We start from the raw sequence: 18,163 nt of genomic DNA, 5'->3' as shown, positions 1-18,163 counted from the left end.
TGTAACACATACGAGACCACAGGTATTATCTATTGAACTCACCGTCAAATCAACTGTTTACTCGGATTATGCAAATCAGTAAATAACATTCTGTCACGTCGACGTTCAAGTTATGAAATACACCCATATACAATTGTGTATACGTACATTTATCATTACGTTATTTATAGAGATTACCATTTATTGGAACTGTGATTTTATATGTCAAATACACATAGAGACATCACCACAAACAAATTCGCAATGTGGTTGAATAATATAAAAATTTTAGATATAATTTGGATTTAATTTAAATAGTAATTCAAATCCTCTTTGTAAAATAAAATAATGATCTTTATAAAATTATGTTTCAGAGTTTAGATAGAACTGGTTGAACCTTAATTCTTTCTCAAAAAGTTTTGAAGAATAAGAAAAAGAAAAAAAAAATACCTGAATAAAAAAAAAATTTTTTTGATAATTTAGCACAAAAAAAAGAAGTATCAAAATTAATTTTAATTAAAATAAGAGAACAATTATAATTTTTTATATAACAAAAGTTAAACAGACTCTTCATGTATGTTTTCATTGTTTACATTTCCTTGATTAAATTTTCTTCGCGCGTCAATTTCCTGACATATCCTGAAACTTTTCGGGAAAAAGTCAGAATTTTGTCAACTAAATTAGAAATAAAGTTGGTAATTTCACAGGGATGAGAAAAACATTTCTCTTTTTTTACAGACGGAGCAATTTGCGGTACTATGGCTACAGTTTGCAGTGATAGTCGCTGGTAATACCGCAGTCCTCGCCGGACTTCTGCTGGGAAAACGTAGAAAATCTCGTATGAATTTCTTCATCATGCAACTGGCATTCGCCGGTAAGTGCCTTTATTTTTAATAGCGTGTAATTAAGAAAGCCTTAATGCTTTAATAGCTTTTATAAGAGTGCTTCAAGTTTTAGATAAAAAATTCCATTACACGTATCAACAATTTGTAAAAAAATTCTTGTAGATCTAATAGAGCCGGAGAAGATAGTAACACAGTTTAAATAACCTAAATAACAATAGTGCCACGATCGTAACTTTGTTTCATTTCCACATTGTCAATATTTGCCCAAACGAGAATTGTGGATAGACTACTGTTACGTTTCCTCCCCAAAACCTTCGCTCCCGATATCTGTAATTCAAGCTCCGGAGAATACGATAGCGCATCCTCTTTCATGTACACGTTATGTAGATAAACATTCCTTTTCCTTTTCTCGCTGACGTATCTTTATGTGCAGAATATCGGAAACGTACGATATCGCGCGCACGTGGCGTAACATTTTCTCTTATCCCAATGGTCGCTATATCTGCATGTATTGATCACACAGATATGCGTTTGTATTCACAAGTAGACAGATTAATAAAAATATATTTTGTTTGCAATATCGTAATAATTATGATTGATTGAATATTATACTAACTTTTTTATATACTGTTATATTTTATATATTTTCTAGTTCTTTAAACTGCATGTCGTTACTATCAATCTTGAAATGCAGCTCTTAAATTGAATCAGAAAATTAATATCACAATATTAAATGATCAATTCAATACTGATGTTAATCTAATAAGCATCTATATAGGATATCTATACTATTTTGGATCCATGACCAAAATCCTAGTTAATATATTTTTTGCAATAAATTCTTTATAGTTTTGCCATATGAGGTAATCTTATAGATGTTTATTAGTAACAGTATCGAATCAATTATTAATTTAATACTGTGATATTAATTTTCTGATTCAATTTAAGAACCGCGTTTCAAAACTAATAGCAATGGCGTAAAGTTGATGAACTGTTCTAAATTTTAATTGTATTATATACTTCACGATCTTATATATATAATATATATTATTTAAAAAATACCAGCTCTTTAAAAACATAAATTTATGTTTATCATAAATAATAAAAATAATCTGATATAAGGATTCGTTGACATTTCCATGGCGCACTGAGAAATTGGTATGACATAAACCCCAACTTAGATGTCCAATAAGGAAGTTTACAGTTCACATTTGTCCGCCAATAAAAGATATCGAACCGACTTGCCTACATTCTTACTTGTGCTAGAAAGCATTCAAGTAAAATATAGTAAAAGATAAAGTAAAAAAAATAGATCTTATTTCTTTACTATTCTTCTTAACTTTGGTTTAAATTTTACTTTTTACTTTTGGTACGTAAGATAGACGTTATATATATATTACTCCTGTCACACTTTTACAAAGTATCTCAGTACAACAGCTAATGTCTATCTTTTTTGCATTATTTGCATAATAGCTAATGATACTAAAAGCAAATGTATTTAAGTTAATGTTTAATGAGATGGAAGAGGAAGAATATCTTTTATGGAATAGCATAACGTGTAACAGAAAATACAAGGAAAAATATGCATTTTAAAATAGAAAGACGTATCACAAAGACATTTGCTGGATGACACTTCAACACACTTTAAAGTAAACTTTATACAGTTCACACAGTATTTAAAAATCAAAAATATATTTTGCTACTAATGTATAGAGAAAACAATTAAATAGCTGATAATAAATTCATTTTCATTTAAAAATACATACAAGAAATTAATATAATCATACATATATTTAAAATATATTATTTTTATAATATATTACTTAAAATATATTGTTTTTATAATATAAAAAAATATTTTTAAAAATATACTTTTTCATATTTTTTTATTTGTTTGAGGATTAATACAGATTAGAAAATAAGAAATTGGTTATCAGTCCAATTATTTAACAAAACTTCTCGTTTATATAACAAATAATATTAAGAAATATAGTAATGTGGTATTGTGATTTAGCGGCAAGAAAAGTCGTAAAACATGAATGGAATCTAGAAAATACGTTTTTACAATTTAGCAGAATTTAAAGATAGCTATTGGGACAGCCTCATTTCTAACAGCGATTGTCACTACAAATATGCTTCGCAATAGATGTGCGACATGACTATTCAAGGAAAGAGACTCTTTAAATAACGATGTCGTATTCTTGTGTGACAGAAATGTGAAGCGTGCTTGTAAAAGAAATTCTGCGCTTTTAAAGATACATGCCAGTATTTATTATAAAAAATATTTTACATAATATATTTGTGTGTGTGTGTGTGTGTGTGTGTGTGTGTGTGTGTGTGTGTGTGTGTATATATATATATATATATATATATATATATATATATTCATACATATATTATACATATACATATATCTGCATATGTAAAAAAATACAGTTTTTATTTATCATTATAATTTTCCAATAAACACAATTGCTGTATGTGTGTATAGTAGCAAATAAAATTATATGCCTCAATACTCTAATAATATATAATTAATATCTATATATAGAGGCTATTTTTATCAGTTTTTACAGTCCTTTTATACAAAAAACGTTTGTTTAACATATTGTTAATATTGCAAAAATATAATTTGTAAATTTTTAAATACTAGGTTTTATAAAAAATGATTTTCAAGTGTCAACTAACAAATCGCTATTAAGTTGCCAATGCACAAACTTTATTATCGGTCTTTTTATTTGTGATCTTATTACATTTGTAAACTAAGTTATCGAAGAAACGATAAAGCTTCACTAATGGACAGTAAAATTACAATTCCATCTTCCTTTTCCCATCTTCGTCTTCATTTTTACGAGAAATCAATTGTGCACGAAGCAAATAGATATAATACGAATCTCAATAGAAAGGTTCGAATGATAAAAAGCATTCTTGACTCATTTAATATATAACAACGTTACTGTAATGATGTAATTGTTTTATTTTATAGAATTATAAATAAATATTTGAAATCTTTTTAAATATGCATATTTTTTTAGAAATGATCTTTTTAATTTTTATTTTGCGTTGTAAAGATTTCTGTACTAGTTGTTATTGTTGTCTTTTCAGTTGTTCAATAAATAAAGAGAATATTAATTCAATTCAAATATGTTTTCAGATAACAGAATTGCTTTAGTGGCCATTTGCTTTAGTCGTTTAAAATAGAACCCAAGTAATGATCAATAAAAACAATTTGAGAAAAATTCAAAAATATGACCGCACGTTATAGAGTATTAAAACAATATTAATATAAAAGTATATTAAAGGATTTCGACGTTACTTGGGGATGGTTTAAGTCAGAAATATATAGAAATTTCTCAAAGTATAACTGTTAAATCAAAAAAATTTGATCATTCCTAAAAAAAATTTCGATGGAAAATACGCACACGCATATTTTCTATCAAAATTTTTCTTAGGAATCTTCGATCAGAATATCTTTTTAATAGCGGATATTTAAAAAATTGAAAGTACTTAGTAGAATCACACAATGTGAATATGTTACCATAAATACACAAAGATTATATTTCTCAGGTTATTCAAGACACATTGTAATACTATAAAAACTTTACATATTAATGTAAACAAAAGATTTACAACGTTCGTATTAAAATTATCAATTTATCCCGTAATAAATTAAAATGTTTCAAATTGTAAATAAGAAAATCTACATTTTTCATATAAGAAAATATCGGTCATTTTAAATGTACTTTATATGTAACAACTATATATTGTTTAGTATTGCATGTATCTAATAACTAAAAATTGTTTTCTGCTTTAATTTTGCTTCTGGCACGTTTCACACATATGCCTTTATGCTGGAAGCAATTATTCCAGAACTTGCAGGGCTTCCAATTTCAACATTAATATCACAACCGGTGTTATCGAGTCGCGAGGGTGCGGAATCGAATTTCTATTTTATCGATAAAATATGAGCAATAAAAGTAGTGAGGGGTAGGGAGGAATGAGCCTGGTTTATTTAGAGAACTAGAATTGAAGCTGTACACTCTCTTTTTCGATGGGTTTTACGATCAGATCGATAACAATTCTGAAAAAACATTGATAATATACCTTTCGAAGTTGTTACTAAGAATTCTGTTATGTGGCATATCGTAAACAACATAAGACAAGCTTTCAGAAATATTACAGTTCAAATCTGTTTATAAATCCGATAAGTAAGAATTCCCTCTAATCATCCCAAGTAAAAATCTGTTTCAAAATAGATATTATAATAATATTTAAACAAATAAATTTAAATCCGTTCTGTATGTGTCATATATACTTGTTTTCATACTCTTATATTTTACTCGGATAGTCTTTAAAAAACTTTCGCAATATAAACGTTACGGAACACGTGCGGCTTGATTATGTCTTCATGAAAAAATTTACTTGCTTGGAAATAATTTCTTATTAATGCGACATTTATAATGCAAATGTCGCAACACAAAAACACCAAAACACCAAATTACAAATTCATTACGTAACGTTCGATCTTATTTTATATTCCGCATTAATAGTACTTAACCATGCGTAAATGCAAAGTAATGCGACGTGAAGTAACGAGTTATAAACCGATCACGTATATAAAGGTTTATTTCGCTATTAAAGATGTTATTTCATAAATACCTTCACACGGAGTTAATTAAGAGCGACATATCCATCGGCAAAAAATACTTCCATACTTAATATTAAATTAAATTTTGAAATTCACGTAAAGATTTATATAAATTCGTTATACTATTAAGGTTTCTACTCTCTTTCCTGACCAGAATGTCGAAATGTATTTTGGTGAGTTTAATGATTAATTCTTGTAACAAAAAAAAAGAATATACAGAACGCAGATATAATTCTATTAATTTTCTATCTAATTCCAAAGAAGATTTTTCGAAATATTAACGAACACCTTCAAATGTTAAGATTTCTTGGATACACATTCGGATGTAAAGGAATATCACAGAGATAGGGAAGCTTCGTTAACTGATAACCTTGATAATTAGTATGCTCCATTCGCAAACGGTGTATCACAGTTCGCCGTCGTGTATCTTGTTGCAGATCTACTGGTCGGCCTAATATCCGTGCTAACGGACATAATCTGGAAAACCTCCGTTGTGTGGTACGCGGGCAACATAGCTTGCAAACTGATAAGGTTTATGCAGGCCGTAGTAACCTACAGCTCGACCTACGTCCTAGTGGCTCTATCAATTGACAGATACGATGCCATTACTCGACCGATGAACTTCTCCGGCAGCTGTGAGTACATTAGCGCGCATACATGATCACGGCTTTAATGTTGGATCCCTTTACAAAGAGCAGCACCGTCGTGAGATAAACTGATTAATACAATTTAGATGAAACTCCGTGGCATATATAGCATGATTCGAAGCGTGAATAACGTTGAACCTAGAAATTAAAAGACTACCTTCGCTTTTCCCTGCGGAGATCTTTAATTATAACAAGTAAAGAGAGAAAAACAATGCTTGGGGCTTAATGGAATAAACTGTGTAAATTTCATACAGGAGACTTCTACGAAAAAGAATATTTATTCTGGAGAATCTCACAAAAATCACTGTAAAATGTATTAAAGGAAGAAAGATTATGTCATTTTAAACTTTCGGCGCAGATGGCTAGAAATTAGCATAAGCAGAAATACATAAACAGCAGATATTTACATAAATTAAGAAGAGCTATATAATGATAAATAAAAGCAATATATAATGATAAATAAAAATACGAATCTTTCGTAGTTATAATACAAAGAAATGAAATAGGTCACTGTATTTTCGCGTCGCGGTCGATCTAATTGCAAGTGCATGTAGCGGGATCCATCTGGTCTGAGAGTTTAAAATAATGTTATTTTTCTTCTTTCAACACCTTTATCTGGTCCGCGAGATTTTCCAGAGAGAGAATCATTTTCTCTTTCATAGAAATATCTTTTATGAAGTTCACGTAATTCCGATAGACCGATATGCGGTTTCGAGTGTTGTTGCAAGTCAAAGATTATTATTTATCGATATCTATTAGCCAGCCAACACCACTGACAATGAGTGCAGTTCACCGCACAGTGGAATCTACCCACTCTCGCCTTTTATATCACTTTGACGTCCTTCGGATTTTTCTATTCTACTCGTATTTATCGTCAAGAAATTGCTTTGGCTCCCGTATAGCGGACGCTACGCGTCTCTACTCCCGGAACATCGAGTTGCTAACTAAAAATCGATACCATCCGAGGCTTTCTTTGAATATATTATATTAGTCCCATGATACCGGTAGCGATACCATCAATATTGATGATCAGATTATTCCATGATCTGTAACGTAATATCTGTGACGTATCTTCAACGCTATTTCTTTCAGAATTAATATCGTATGCATTGACGTCAATTGCGCGTGTTTTCTTCTCTTTTTTTTATTAGTTTTTCCTTTTGCAACGAGATAAAGAATGTAGAAAAAGAAGAAAGTGTCACCGGTTCTCTTATCTTTCTGCTGGTCGTCTATCACGCGGAGGCATCTCACGTTGCTGCGGGTGTGTATGTGTGTGCATGTGTGCGTGTATTCCGCGCCGGAATAAAATTTATCTTCTACCTTCTACTATATATATGGATGTATTTGTGGTTTGTCGATAGCTAGAGTTACAGAAATTGGTAGGTGTTTGAATCGGGACTACCAATCTACCGTCGACCGTCGCTCGATACTCTATCACCTGCGGATTAATACGGGAGTATCTTTACCATTAGCCCGATCTCCAATATTATAGTCCGATTGAAATGAAAACAGAGACCCAATTTGTTTAGGATAAAAATTTTAATCACGATGCATCGTAAAAACGCGATACTTACGCTTTTATGCGAGCGTTATTAAAAATGTATAGGATAACTTCAAAGATAACATTTAATTAACAAAATGTACGTACGGGTGAGAATTACTTTGAACGCTTTTAAACACGTTCCGTATTAATCCGTGAAAGTTTTAATTATGATCCCGATTAGAGCTTTTAAAGTAAGTAACAGTAAAATTAAGCTCATTAATGACACCGTACACCTCAATATCATTAAATAGAGATTAAAACGTCCATGGCATTATCGAAGAGACGCGAGAGAACATGGTTACAACACGGAACTATTACAATATTAAATCAACCAGATTTGCTTTAACTCCACGTCTACGTCCAACACGTTATGGATTTCTACGCGATCATTCTTCCAATTACCAACGAATTGTAATTATCAATTGCACACCGTAATTATAGTAACAGGATTAATGGATAATATATACTCACGCCGATAATATATATCATAATGTAACATCTTTTTATATGCCACCGATGTCAAGCCAAGAAAATTGCTGACATTAATTACATATGGTTAAAAATGATAAAATAAATGACGCTCATGAAGATAACGATAACATGATGTAATATAAAATTGCCGCGTATATATCATTCCCTATGTTGCTCCAGGAAGCTAAATAAATGATTCGGCATGTTGTAATCAAGTCATATCATGCTGCACTGCTGCTTTAGGTTCTAAGCCTATTACAGCAAAGTAACGTAGACATTTTTGTCTCGATTTTTCAAACCGGTTTCGCGACCTGTCACGAGCACCGTTCGTTATGGCGTTTCCTTTCCGTTTTTCCGAATCGCCGGTTGACGTGAAACTCGACATTCACGAAAATAGCTATACTTCTTTCATACATCGCGTTCAAAGTTGCGCTCGCTCGCGTTGCTTTTTCGCCAAAAAAATATATATTTACGTCAAAAAAACAAATTTGAATAAAAATTCCGCTTTTGCTCGTTGAGCACAATTGCTTTTTGCTAACATGATATCTTTTATTTATTATTTTTCCAAAATAAAAATATTGTAATTTAAACTTTTTAATTCGTTTATATAAATCAACTAACAAATATCAATTTTGACCGCAGGGTGGAGAGCTCGAGCGTTGGTGATTACGGCTTGGGCGTTGTCAGCATTATTCAGTTTGCCGATCATATTCCTGTACGAAGAGAGACGAATACAGGTACACGTATATTTCTCAGATATTGAAATGATTTAAAAACTACTGACATTTCCTTATATTTTTGTTAAAATCAACTTTGAAATTCTTGTTCTCTCTGTTCTTGCATTTTTGAATACTGTATCTTCAAAGCATTGTAAAGAAAATAATATATATGTTGCTACAAAACATCAACGTTACGTACAACCGTTTTCTCGTTTTCGTAAAGATTTTTCAAAGATAGAAATTCGAAAGCTTTGCACTCACAGGATTAACCTAATCTAATCGCAAACGATCGTTTTATAGGATACGATGCAGTGCTGGATCGATTTAACCCCGACTCAATGGAAGATCTACATGAGCCTGGTAAGTTTCAGTCTCTTTATAGCGCCCACCGTGATAATAGGAGGCTGTTACACGGTCATCGTGGTCACAATATGGTCGCAAGGATCAGCATTACGTCAAGGGCCTACCAGAGATACTCGGAGAGCGTCTTCGAGGGGTCTTATTCCCAAGGCGAAAATCAAGACAGTCAAAATGACCTTCGTCATAGTATTCGGTAAGACATAAATTACGTATAGAAAGGATATAAATGTACAATGTTTTTAAACCGCGATAATATTTAGTTAAACAATTCAATTAAATTATTTGAGTTTTTCTTTAACTAGAGATATACATATAAGTAAATATTTAATTAAATTTATTCGAAAAAATCGGATAAACCAAACGGCAGAAATAATAATACCGCTGAAAACGGCTTTAAATTCTGTTACATTGAATTTAGATTCATTTTAAAACGGATTCAGATTTATGATAAAATCTTTTCAGTCAAATATTTATATAAGTTTCCTCGGCTCCGTAAAGTTTATATTTCAGTGTCTGGCGCATGATTTTACGATCACCCGTTATTCCTTCGTCAGTTCGTATAGATATAAGGAAAGCTCTTAGATCCCAACGAACCACGATATATCTGCTTTGAGGTACAAATCTTTCTTTTTTTCCTTTGACGTATACGAGTACTTTCGTAGACAACAATAACGGAAAGACGGCGACGTCTATTTCGCGGCAGTAAAAAGTAATAAGTTTCTATCTACCTCCTCTTACGTCTTTGATACGAAATTGGTGAACCGTTTTATTTGTACAGGACATAAGCAAGGAGATAAGCATGTCTGCTACTCGATATCCTTATACGGATCAAAGACAGAAGGGATCATGTATACATACATACATATGTATATAGGTATGCTGAGAAAAAATCGGGCTAAACCTAAGATATAATTAATATAATATAGACAAAAAATATGGAATCTTAATTTTACAAACAATAAAGTCATCTTCAGTTTAATTAATTTGATTAGTTCATTAATTAAGTAATGCACATTTAATATTGAGTCAATGTCAAAAATAAAAATTTCATAAAAAGTAATTTTTTAAGTAATCTCGTTTTAGAAGACATCCAACAGATATTTTATGAGCGCAAATATTTGTATGCGTATGTATATGTATGTGTATTTGAGGTCAATAAACGTTCTCATAAATGTATCTATAACGTTTTTATAGTGTCGTTAGTTTCGGCACGACGAATCTCTCTGTTATTTCGTAGAAACATATAAAATTTCGGGCAAGAGGATTATTTCAGTTGATCATAGCGTATTACGCCGAAACAAATTATGATCATTTTAGTTTTGAAATATACACATTTAGTTTTGAAACATACACATCAAAATTCATCAAAATTCAATTTTTTTATGAGGCTTATTATCTTAAAATCTCGTCGTCTTCTCCTTAAGCAGCTATCATAATTATTTGTTTTTATTCCACATTAATAATATTTTAATAATCACGGTTATAACCGTAAAATATCAACGAGCTTTTTCCACGCAAATGTGCTCATTTCTTCAAATCTACAGAATATGCACGAAGAATCACTAATCAGATTCGCTAGCTGCTATCGACGACGACGGAATTTCTTTTTTTAGCTGACGAGGATACGAGTTCCGAGGTAATAGAGAAACTGGAGAAATTCCTCTTTGAATTGTATTCTCCGAAATCAGAGGATTTCTGCGGAAAAACGCGAAACGAAGAAAGTTACGCAGGCTGTGTGAATTTTGCGTGCAATAAATGTATTCTTGTTTTGTGATTTGAAATTAAATTACTATGCGCATAATGTATCGTATTGCAATTGCGCTTATTGGTGCGCTTTCTTTATATGCGCTTTGTATTCTATGCTTCGAAATAAAAGAACCATACATTTCCATACATCAAAATAATACTTTTATTTAAAAAAATAAAATCTTATATTTAATATATGCACGTAACTTTCTGTTAATTAATTTTCTTATTATTATAAACCGAAATTAATCATTACTTCTAATCATATTGTTACTGCAATAATAGCATTGAATAATTATATCAAGAATTATTATGATATTATAAATAGTAAAGTAATTTTAAGAAATTATAAATTAAATAAAATCGACATATTTCTGAAAATATCAAATGTGGTGGGCGTGCGAACTTCCTACACTTTAATCTTCTTAAAATTTCTCGGATTAAAACTCGTTTTTAAAATTTATAATTCCGGAGAATTATCTTTACTTTACTACTCCAAAAGTGATAGTTTTAATATCTCTTTATTATTACGCGAGTATATAAAATGCTTTTCCCTATAGCCTTGACAGTAATAAAAATTTTACCATTAAACGAAATACATAAAATGAAATGCACGAGCATCTTTAATCAAATTTTTATGCTCGCTATTAAAAGATAATATGTTTTTAGTTTATATATTAGTTGTACTCCGGAATTTCTTAAAGTATAAAGTTTATGATAAAAATAAAGTAACAAGATAAACTTTCTTTTAACTGCTCATTTCGAAAATGAGCCATCACTAAAATCAGTATGTCGAATCAAGAACTCCTTTACACGTGCACAATGTCCTCGCTCACGAAATAACGTTTATTCATCATTTGTGAGGGAGACGTATGCACAATGCAATCATTCATTGCTTCCTTTCGACACATTTATACGTTCTGATCGGTTATTAGATTTGTGCGCACTCATCGAGAATGACAAATCGAACAGGCCGTCCGATTCACGTTTAATCAAATTTTTTAGTTGTAAAATTATCGACCGTAACACGATAAAAAATACCACAGACACAGTTTCTAACTCAATAAATCACAACAATAAGCGAGAATACGCGATAAAATATTTCTACTGAAAAACTTTCCATCGAGAGCAGCTTTGAATGGATGTGCTATTATAAAATTCCAGGTACGCAATAATTTCATACATTAATAAATTTAATAGTTATTCAATTCTTTAAATTCCATTGCTAATAATACGCTTTTAGATTTTTCATGGAATTATTCTGCATTGTAATTAACTCCTATTTTGCTAATTTTATTTATCCATAATTTAAAAAATATAAAACTATGTTGACAGGTTATTTCTAAAAATTAAAAAAACTAAAGAAAAATAATAGAAATTAAAAATTTTTCGTGTTATGTATTGTATTGGATACATAAAAGTTTACAGAGAAAATCGTTTTTATACTCTGTTATTATAACAATTGTAAACCTATTTTTCAAATTATCAAATAACTTTCAGTCATTATACAAAACTGTCTTCTTAAAGTGTTTTTTTAAACCACAATTAACAGCATTTCGAAATTATACGCATTGATGGAATTTATAATTATCAATTGTTGCTGTATTTATTTACGGATCATTAATGTATTAGCAATGCTTTTGGAAAAAGAGAAGAGTTCACAAACGAGAAATAAATTAGCCGCGACAATCGTTTGAAATTACTTCGCTTAAAAAAAAAAAAAAAAGTTATCTCATCGTGCGTCAGATGTTCACCTATTTTCACGTTTGACGACTTTTCCCTGTTCGTAGTTTTCCAATATCGATGTTACAGAAGCAGTTCTTAACTCTTCTTTTGGTCATAGTTGTATTGAAAAATGAAGAAAAGCTATCCTTCCCATCCCGAATAACATCTATCAATATAAAACTTCCTAACAACTTTCGACCTTAATTTCCACGAGAAAATTGTCTAATAAATTTAACATTAATTTTTCTCTAGCAAATTGTACCGAAAATAATTCTAGTTTTTCAGCTTTAAACGAGAAAAAAGAAAAAATCCGTTTCTAAATTAATTTTAGTTGCCAATTTATGTTATTATTCAAAACATATCTTATCTGAAAAAATGCATCAACAATCGATTTCTCAAAATTTATTTGTCGCTTTTCCGATGTGCTGATTGGTTCTCATTCAGCCCTTAATGTGTGAACGGCTATATGTTATCGCGAAGATTTGACTATGTGTATCGAAGTTAATAGTGTCATATTCAATTTGTATTTTTTGTATAAAATTATATAATATTAGAAGCTTCAATGGATTACTTTTTTTCTTCCAGCCAAATCGGTCTTACTATTCGTTGATCAAAGCCAAATCTATTCTGGCTGTATGTCAACTAATAATATAAGTACTAACAAATCGAATAAAATTGCATTTTAACAAATTAAAATCTTTTAATATTTATCATAGAGGTGTGTGTATTTTAAAGAAAAAAAAATTACATAAAATTATGTTTAATAAGAGAAATATAAATAATACTTTAAATATAATTTTTAAAATCAATTACTTATTTCCTTAGAATTTCACGTTAATCAATATAAAAGTTTGCCCTCTCGAATATTTGAACTGTATAATATCTGGAAATGTAACCAGCAATTCATATTTCTAGTCTATAAAAATATAATACATCGAAAGTTTAAATAAAAAAAAAGTATTCACAATTAGATAAATGATTATGACATATATTGTATGTGATACAACAATACATAAATAAAGTATATAAAACTTTATATAAGACTAAAGTATAATCTCAAATTTATATGTGTGCCCAAATCAAATAAAATGATATGCAACAAACACAATAAACAAATTTAATGAACATAATTACACTGTACTATATCATTCTCCACAATGCATTATCGAAAAATTTATTATTGTCTCTCATCTATAGTACTACTAGTCTTCCATTTGGTTTTTTATTGCAACAAAGTTTCAAATAACATTCTTTAATACATGTTTGACAAACCGACCCAAGAACCTAAAGCAACTTTAGCTTGGCATGTACAAAAGCCATTGCTTGTTATGCGATTCGCTAAATAACGACTTAGCAATTCGGACGCGGAGGATACGGGATCCATAGTGAGGTCGTTGCGAATGCGTTCTGCCTTTTGTATCACGTTTAACGTACATCTAACGTCGACTAAGCTTTTTTAACCACGATTCATACGACACTTGTATCTTACAAGCCATAGTCGCAGGCAGCAAGTCACTTAAAGGAGACGCACTTTCTGGGGTGCTTTTGTCAACCCGCGACATGCTCACAAATCGTGGTTAATCCAGCTGATCGGCCGGTTAGACGCTAAGTCCAATGAGACGTGGTCTCACTGAACCGACAATGTGACGAAAAGTCAGAGTGCACATTGCAACGGTCTCCGATACCGAATCGTACCTCATAATTTCAGATATGTTCAACCGAACGCAAAAATTATTTTTTCGGCGAATCACAATGTCTAGTGCACTTATCACAAAAAATTAAAATAGAAAAAAAATGATACATAAAAATAAAAAAAATTTCTGCATTAAAAATATCATATTGTAGCGCTGAAAACATCTTCTCGGGACACCTGCAAGAGACATTGCAAATTACGCGATTAACGAAATAACGAATTAGCAATTCGGACGCGATGGATACGGGATCGATAGTGAGCTCGTTGCGAATGTGTTCTGCCTTTGGTATCACGTTTAACGCACGTCTAACGTCGACTAAGCTTTTTTAATCACGATTCATACGACACTTGTATCTTACAAGCCATAGTCGCAGGCAGCAAGTCACTTAAAGGAGACGCACTTTCTGGGGTGCTTTTGTCAACCCGCGACATGCTCACAAATCGTGGTTAATCCAGCTGATCGGCCGGTTAGACGCTAAGTCCAATGAGACGTGGTCTCACTGAACCGACAACGTGACGAAAAGTCAGAGTGCACATTGCAACGGTCTCCGATACCGAATCGTACCTCATAATTTCAGATATGTTCAACCGAACGCAAAAATTATTTTTTCGGCGAATCACAATGTCTAGTGCACTTATCACAAAAAATTAAAATAGAAAAAAAATGATACATAAAAATAAAAAAAATTTCTGCATTAAAAATATCATATTGTAGCGCTGCAAACATCTTCTCGGGACACCTGCAAGAGACATTGCAAATTACGCGATTAACGAAATAACGAATTAGCAATTCGGACGCGATGGATACGGGATCGATAGTGAGCTCGTTGCGAATGTGTTCTGCCTTTGGTATCACGTTTAACGCACGTCTAACGTCGACTAAGCTTTTTTAATCACGATTCATACGACACTTGTATCTTACAAGCCATAGTCGCAGGCAGCAAGTCACTTAAAGGAGACGCACTTTCTGGGGTGCTTGTGTCAACCCGCGACATGCTCACAAATCGTGATTAATCCAGCTGATCGGCCGGTTAGACGCTAAGTCCAGTAAGACATAATCTTGTTGAACCGATAACGTGACAAGAAGTCAGAGTGCACATTGCAACGATCTCCGAAACCGAATCGTACCCCATAATTGCACATGTGCCCATTCAAACAAAAAATTTATTTTTTTTTTGACGTATCGCTATGTCTCTTACACTTAGTACGTTGAGAGAAAAAATGCCTACATTTTAATAAATATTTATTCAAATATTTCTAATAAAATATTACAGTGCATATATATTTATTGTAATAGAACAAATAAAATTTAAAGTTAATTAGTGCTTCTTCTACTAAATAAATATATATTGACATTTATTAAATATTTCATTACTATTTGAATAAATATTTATCAAAATTGAATAATTCTTCCTTCAGTACACAAAAAGGTGAAAAAAATGAATTATGCATAAAATATCAAAAAATTTTTCTTTTTAAAAAATTATTCTATGTTTATGCAAGCATCTACTTTGTGGCGCGTGTAAGAGACATTGCTTGTTACGCAATTCGCGAAGTAACGACTTAGCAATTTGGACGCGGTGGATACGGGATCGACAGTGAGCTCGTTGCGAATGAGTTCTGCCTTTTGTGTCACGTTTAACACACGTCTAACGTCGACTAAGCTTTTTTAACCACGATTCATACGACACTTGTATCTTACAAGCCATAGTCGCAGGCAGCAAGTCACTTAAAGGAGACGCACTTTCTGGGGTGCTTTTGTCAACCCGCGACATGCTCACAAATCGTGGTTAATCCAGCTGATCGGCCGGTTAGACGCTAAGTCCAATGAGACGTGGTCTCACTGAACCGACAACGTGACGAAAAGTCAGAGTGCACATTGCAACGCTCTCCGATACCGAATCGTATCTCATAATTTCAGATGTGTTCAACCGAACGCAAAAATTATTTTCTCGGCGAATCACAATGTCTAGTGCACTTATCATAAAAAATTAAAATAGAAAAAAAATAATACATAAAAATAAAAAAAAATTCTGCATTAAAAATATCATTTTGTGGCGCTGCAAACATCTCGGGGCACCTGCAAGAGACATTGCAAATTACGCGATTAACGAAATAACGAATTAGCAATTCGGACGCGAAGGATACGGGATCGATAGTGAGCTCGTTGCAAATGTGTTCTACCTCTGGAATCACGTTTAACGCACGTCTAACGTCGACCAAGCTTTTTTAATCACGATTCATACGACACTTGTATCTTACAAGCCATAGTCGCAGGCAGCAAGTCACTTAAAGGAGACGCACTTTCTGGGGTGCTTTTGTCAACCCGCGACATGCTCACAAATCGTGGTTAATCCAGCTGATCGGCCGGTTAGACGCTAAGTCCAATGAGACGTGGTCTCACTGAACCGACAACGTGACGAAAAGTCAGAGTGCACATTGCAACGCTCTCCGATACCAAATCGTACCCCGTAATTGCACATGTACCCAATCAAATGCGAAAATTATTTCTCTGACGAATCGCAATGCCTCTTATATTTACGCTGAGAGAAAAAATTCCTTTTACTTTTAATAAATATTTATTCGAATATTTGTAATGAAATATTTATCTTACAGTACATAAATATTTATTGTAGAAAAAATAAAACTTAAATTTAATTAGTGGTTTTTCTACTAAATAAATATATATTCATATTTAATAAATATTTTGTTAGTACTTTTTCATTTTGTTTTTTTTTTATTATAATTTGTTGTATCTATTATATTAAAAATAAATATTAATTGAAATCAAATATCTGTACTGACGAGAAATTTTATTGATACACTGATATAATTTTAACAAAACGCGAAATACGATCTCACATCACATTAACGTATTTTATTTTTTATTTAGTCAGTTTGTTAATCAATTATAATAAGCTTCAAAAAAATGTTAAAATTGGTACTTTGTTATAAAATAAAACTTAATTATGATGCTGATTGATTCTTATTCAGGGCTTACTTCGAGCGACTGTCATCGTGGAGATCGCATATTTTGACTATGTGTATTGAGGAGTTAATTTGTATGAAAAATTATGTAATACTAGACAAAACAGGTGCGCGCTACAGAACTTTTTATATTATATCATTTCACACACACAAATTAGAAATTTAATATTACACTATTAATCTCTGAATACACAAAGTCAAAATACGCAATTTCCACGATTACAGCCGCTCACAAAGTTAGCGCAGCGAGAGAACCAATCGGCATTGCGGAAAAGCGACAACAATAATTTCAGTACATTCGATATATTCTTTACATGGCTTTTTCCAGAAATGATTAAAAACCTTGTAACGCGCGCGTAGCGCGCTTGTCTTGTATAGTTAATATTATAACCAATACCAACAAATGTTTCGATGTCACATTCAAATGTTGTCTATTTGATTTGAATTCAGAAATGAATTCGTAGTTCGTTAAGGTGTTGCAAATCAATCTAAGGTGCTCTCAAAGGAAAAGGGAGATTTAGAGAAGATTTGAGCTTTTACAAGGCTTTTGCATGTTCTACTGCCATAGTAAACGAATCGAATGAAAAATAACTCCAATTCACTATAATTGCAAATGTAAAAAGCATTTGCAGATGAATACATTGGGCGGATTACTTTTTATTGATCGTTTGCTGAAATGGCAGAATGTTTGAATTTCATTTAGTAATCTTTCTCTAAAATACTGTTTTTTGAATACTAATTCTTGTGTGACTATTATAAAATTTATTTATTAGAATTTAAAGTATCTATTACATATTCG

At 31.6% G+C, this 18,163-nt stretch overlaps 1 protein-coding gene across 4 annotated transcripts in view; it reads left to right on the top strand.

The window, feature by feature from the left end:
• The window catches only part of LOC105207336 (cardioacceleratory peptide receptor), a 72,323-nt gene that overhangs the window by 48,889 nt on the left and 5,271 nt on the right, over nt 1–18,163 (top strand). For all 4 annotated transcript variants that reach the window (XM_039457719.1, XM_039457718.1, XM_039457717.1 and 1 more), the window contains exons 3-6: nt 718–853; nt 5,910–6,107; nt 8,776–8,870; nt 9,153–9,405. In XM_039457719.1, the coding sequence (XP_039313653.1) occupies nt 718–853; nt 5,910–6,107; nt 8,776–8,870; nt 9,153–9,405 (682 nt within the window). The remainder of the gene's footprint in view (nt 1–717; nt 854–5,909; nt 6,108–8,775; nt 8,871–9,152; nt 9,406–18,163) is intronic.

This window comes from Solenopsis invicta, chromosome 15, assembly GCF_016802725.1.
Source record: "Solenopsis invicta isolate M01_SB chromosome 15, UNIL_Sinv_3.0, whole genome shotgun sequence".
Lineage (NCBI taxonomy): Eukaryota > Metazoa > Arthropoda > Insecta > Hymenoptera > Formicidae > Solenopsis > Solenopsis invicta.
The sequence above is the reverse complement of the archived record's forward strand: the minus strand, read 5'-3'. Positions and strand labels throughout refer to the sequence as shown.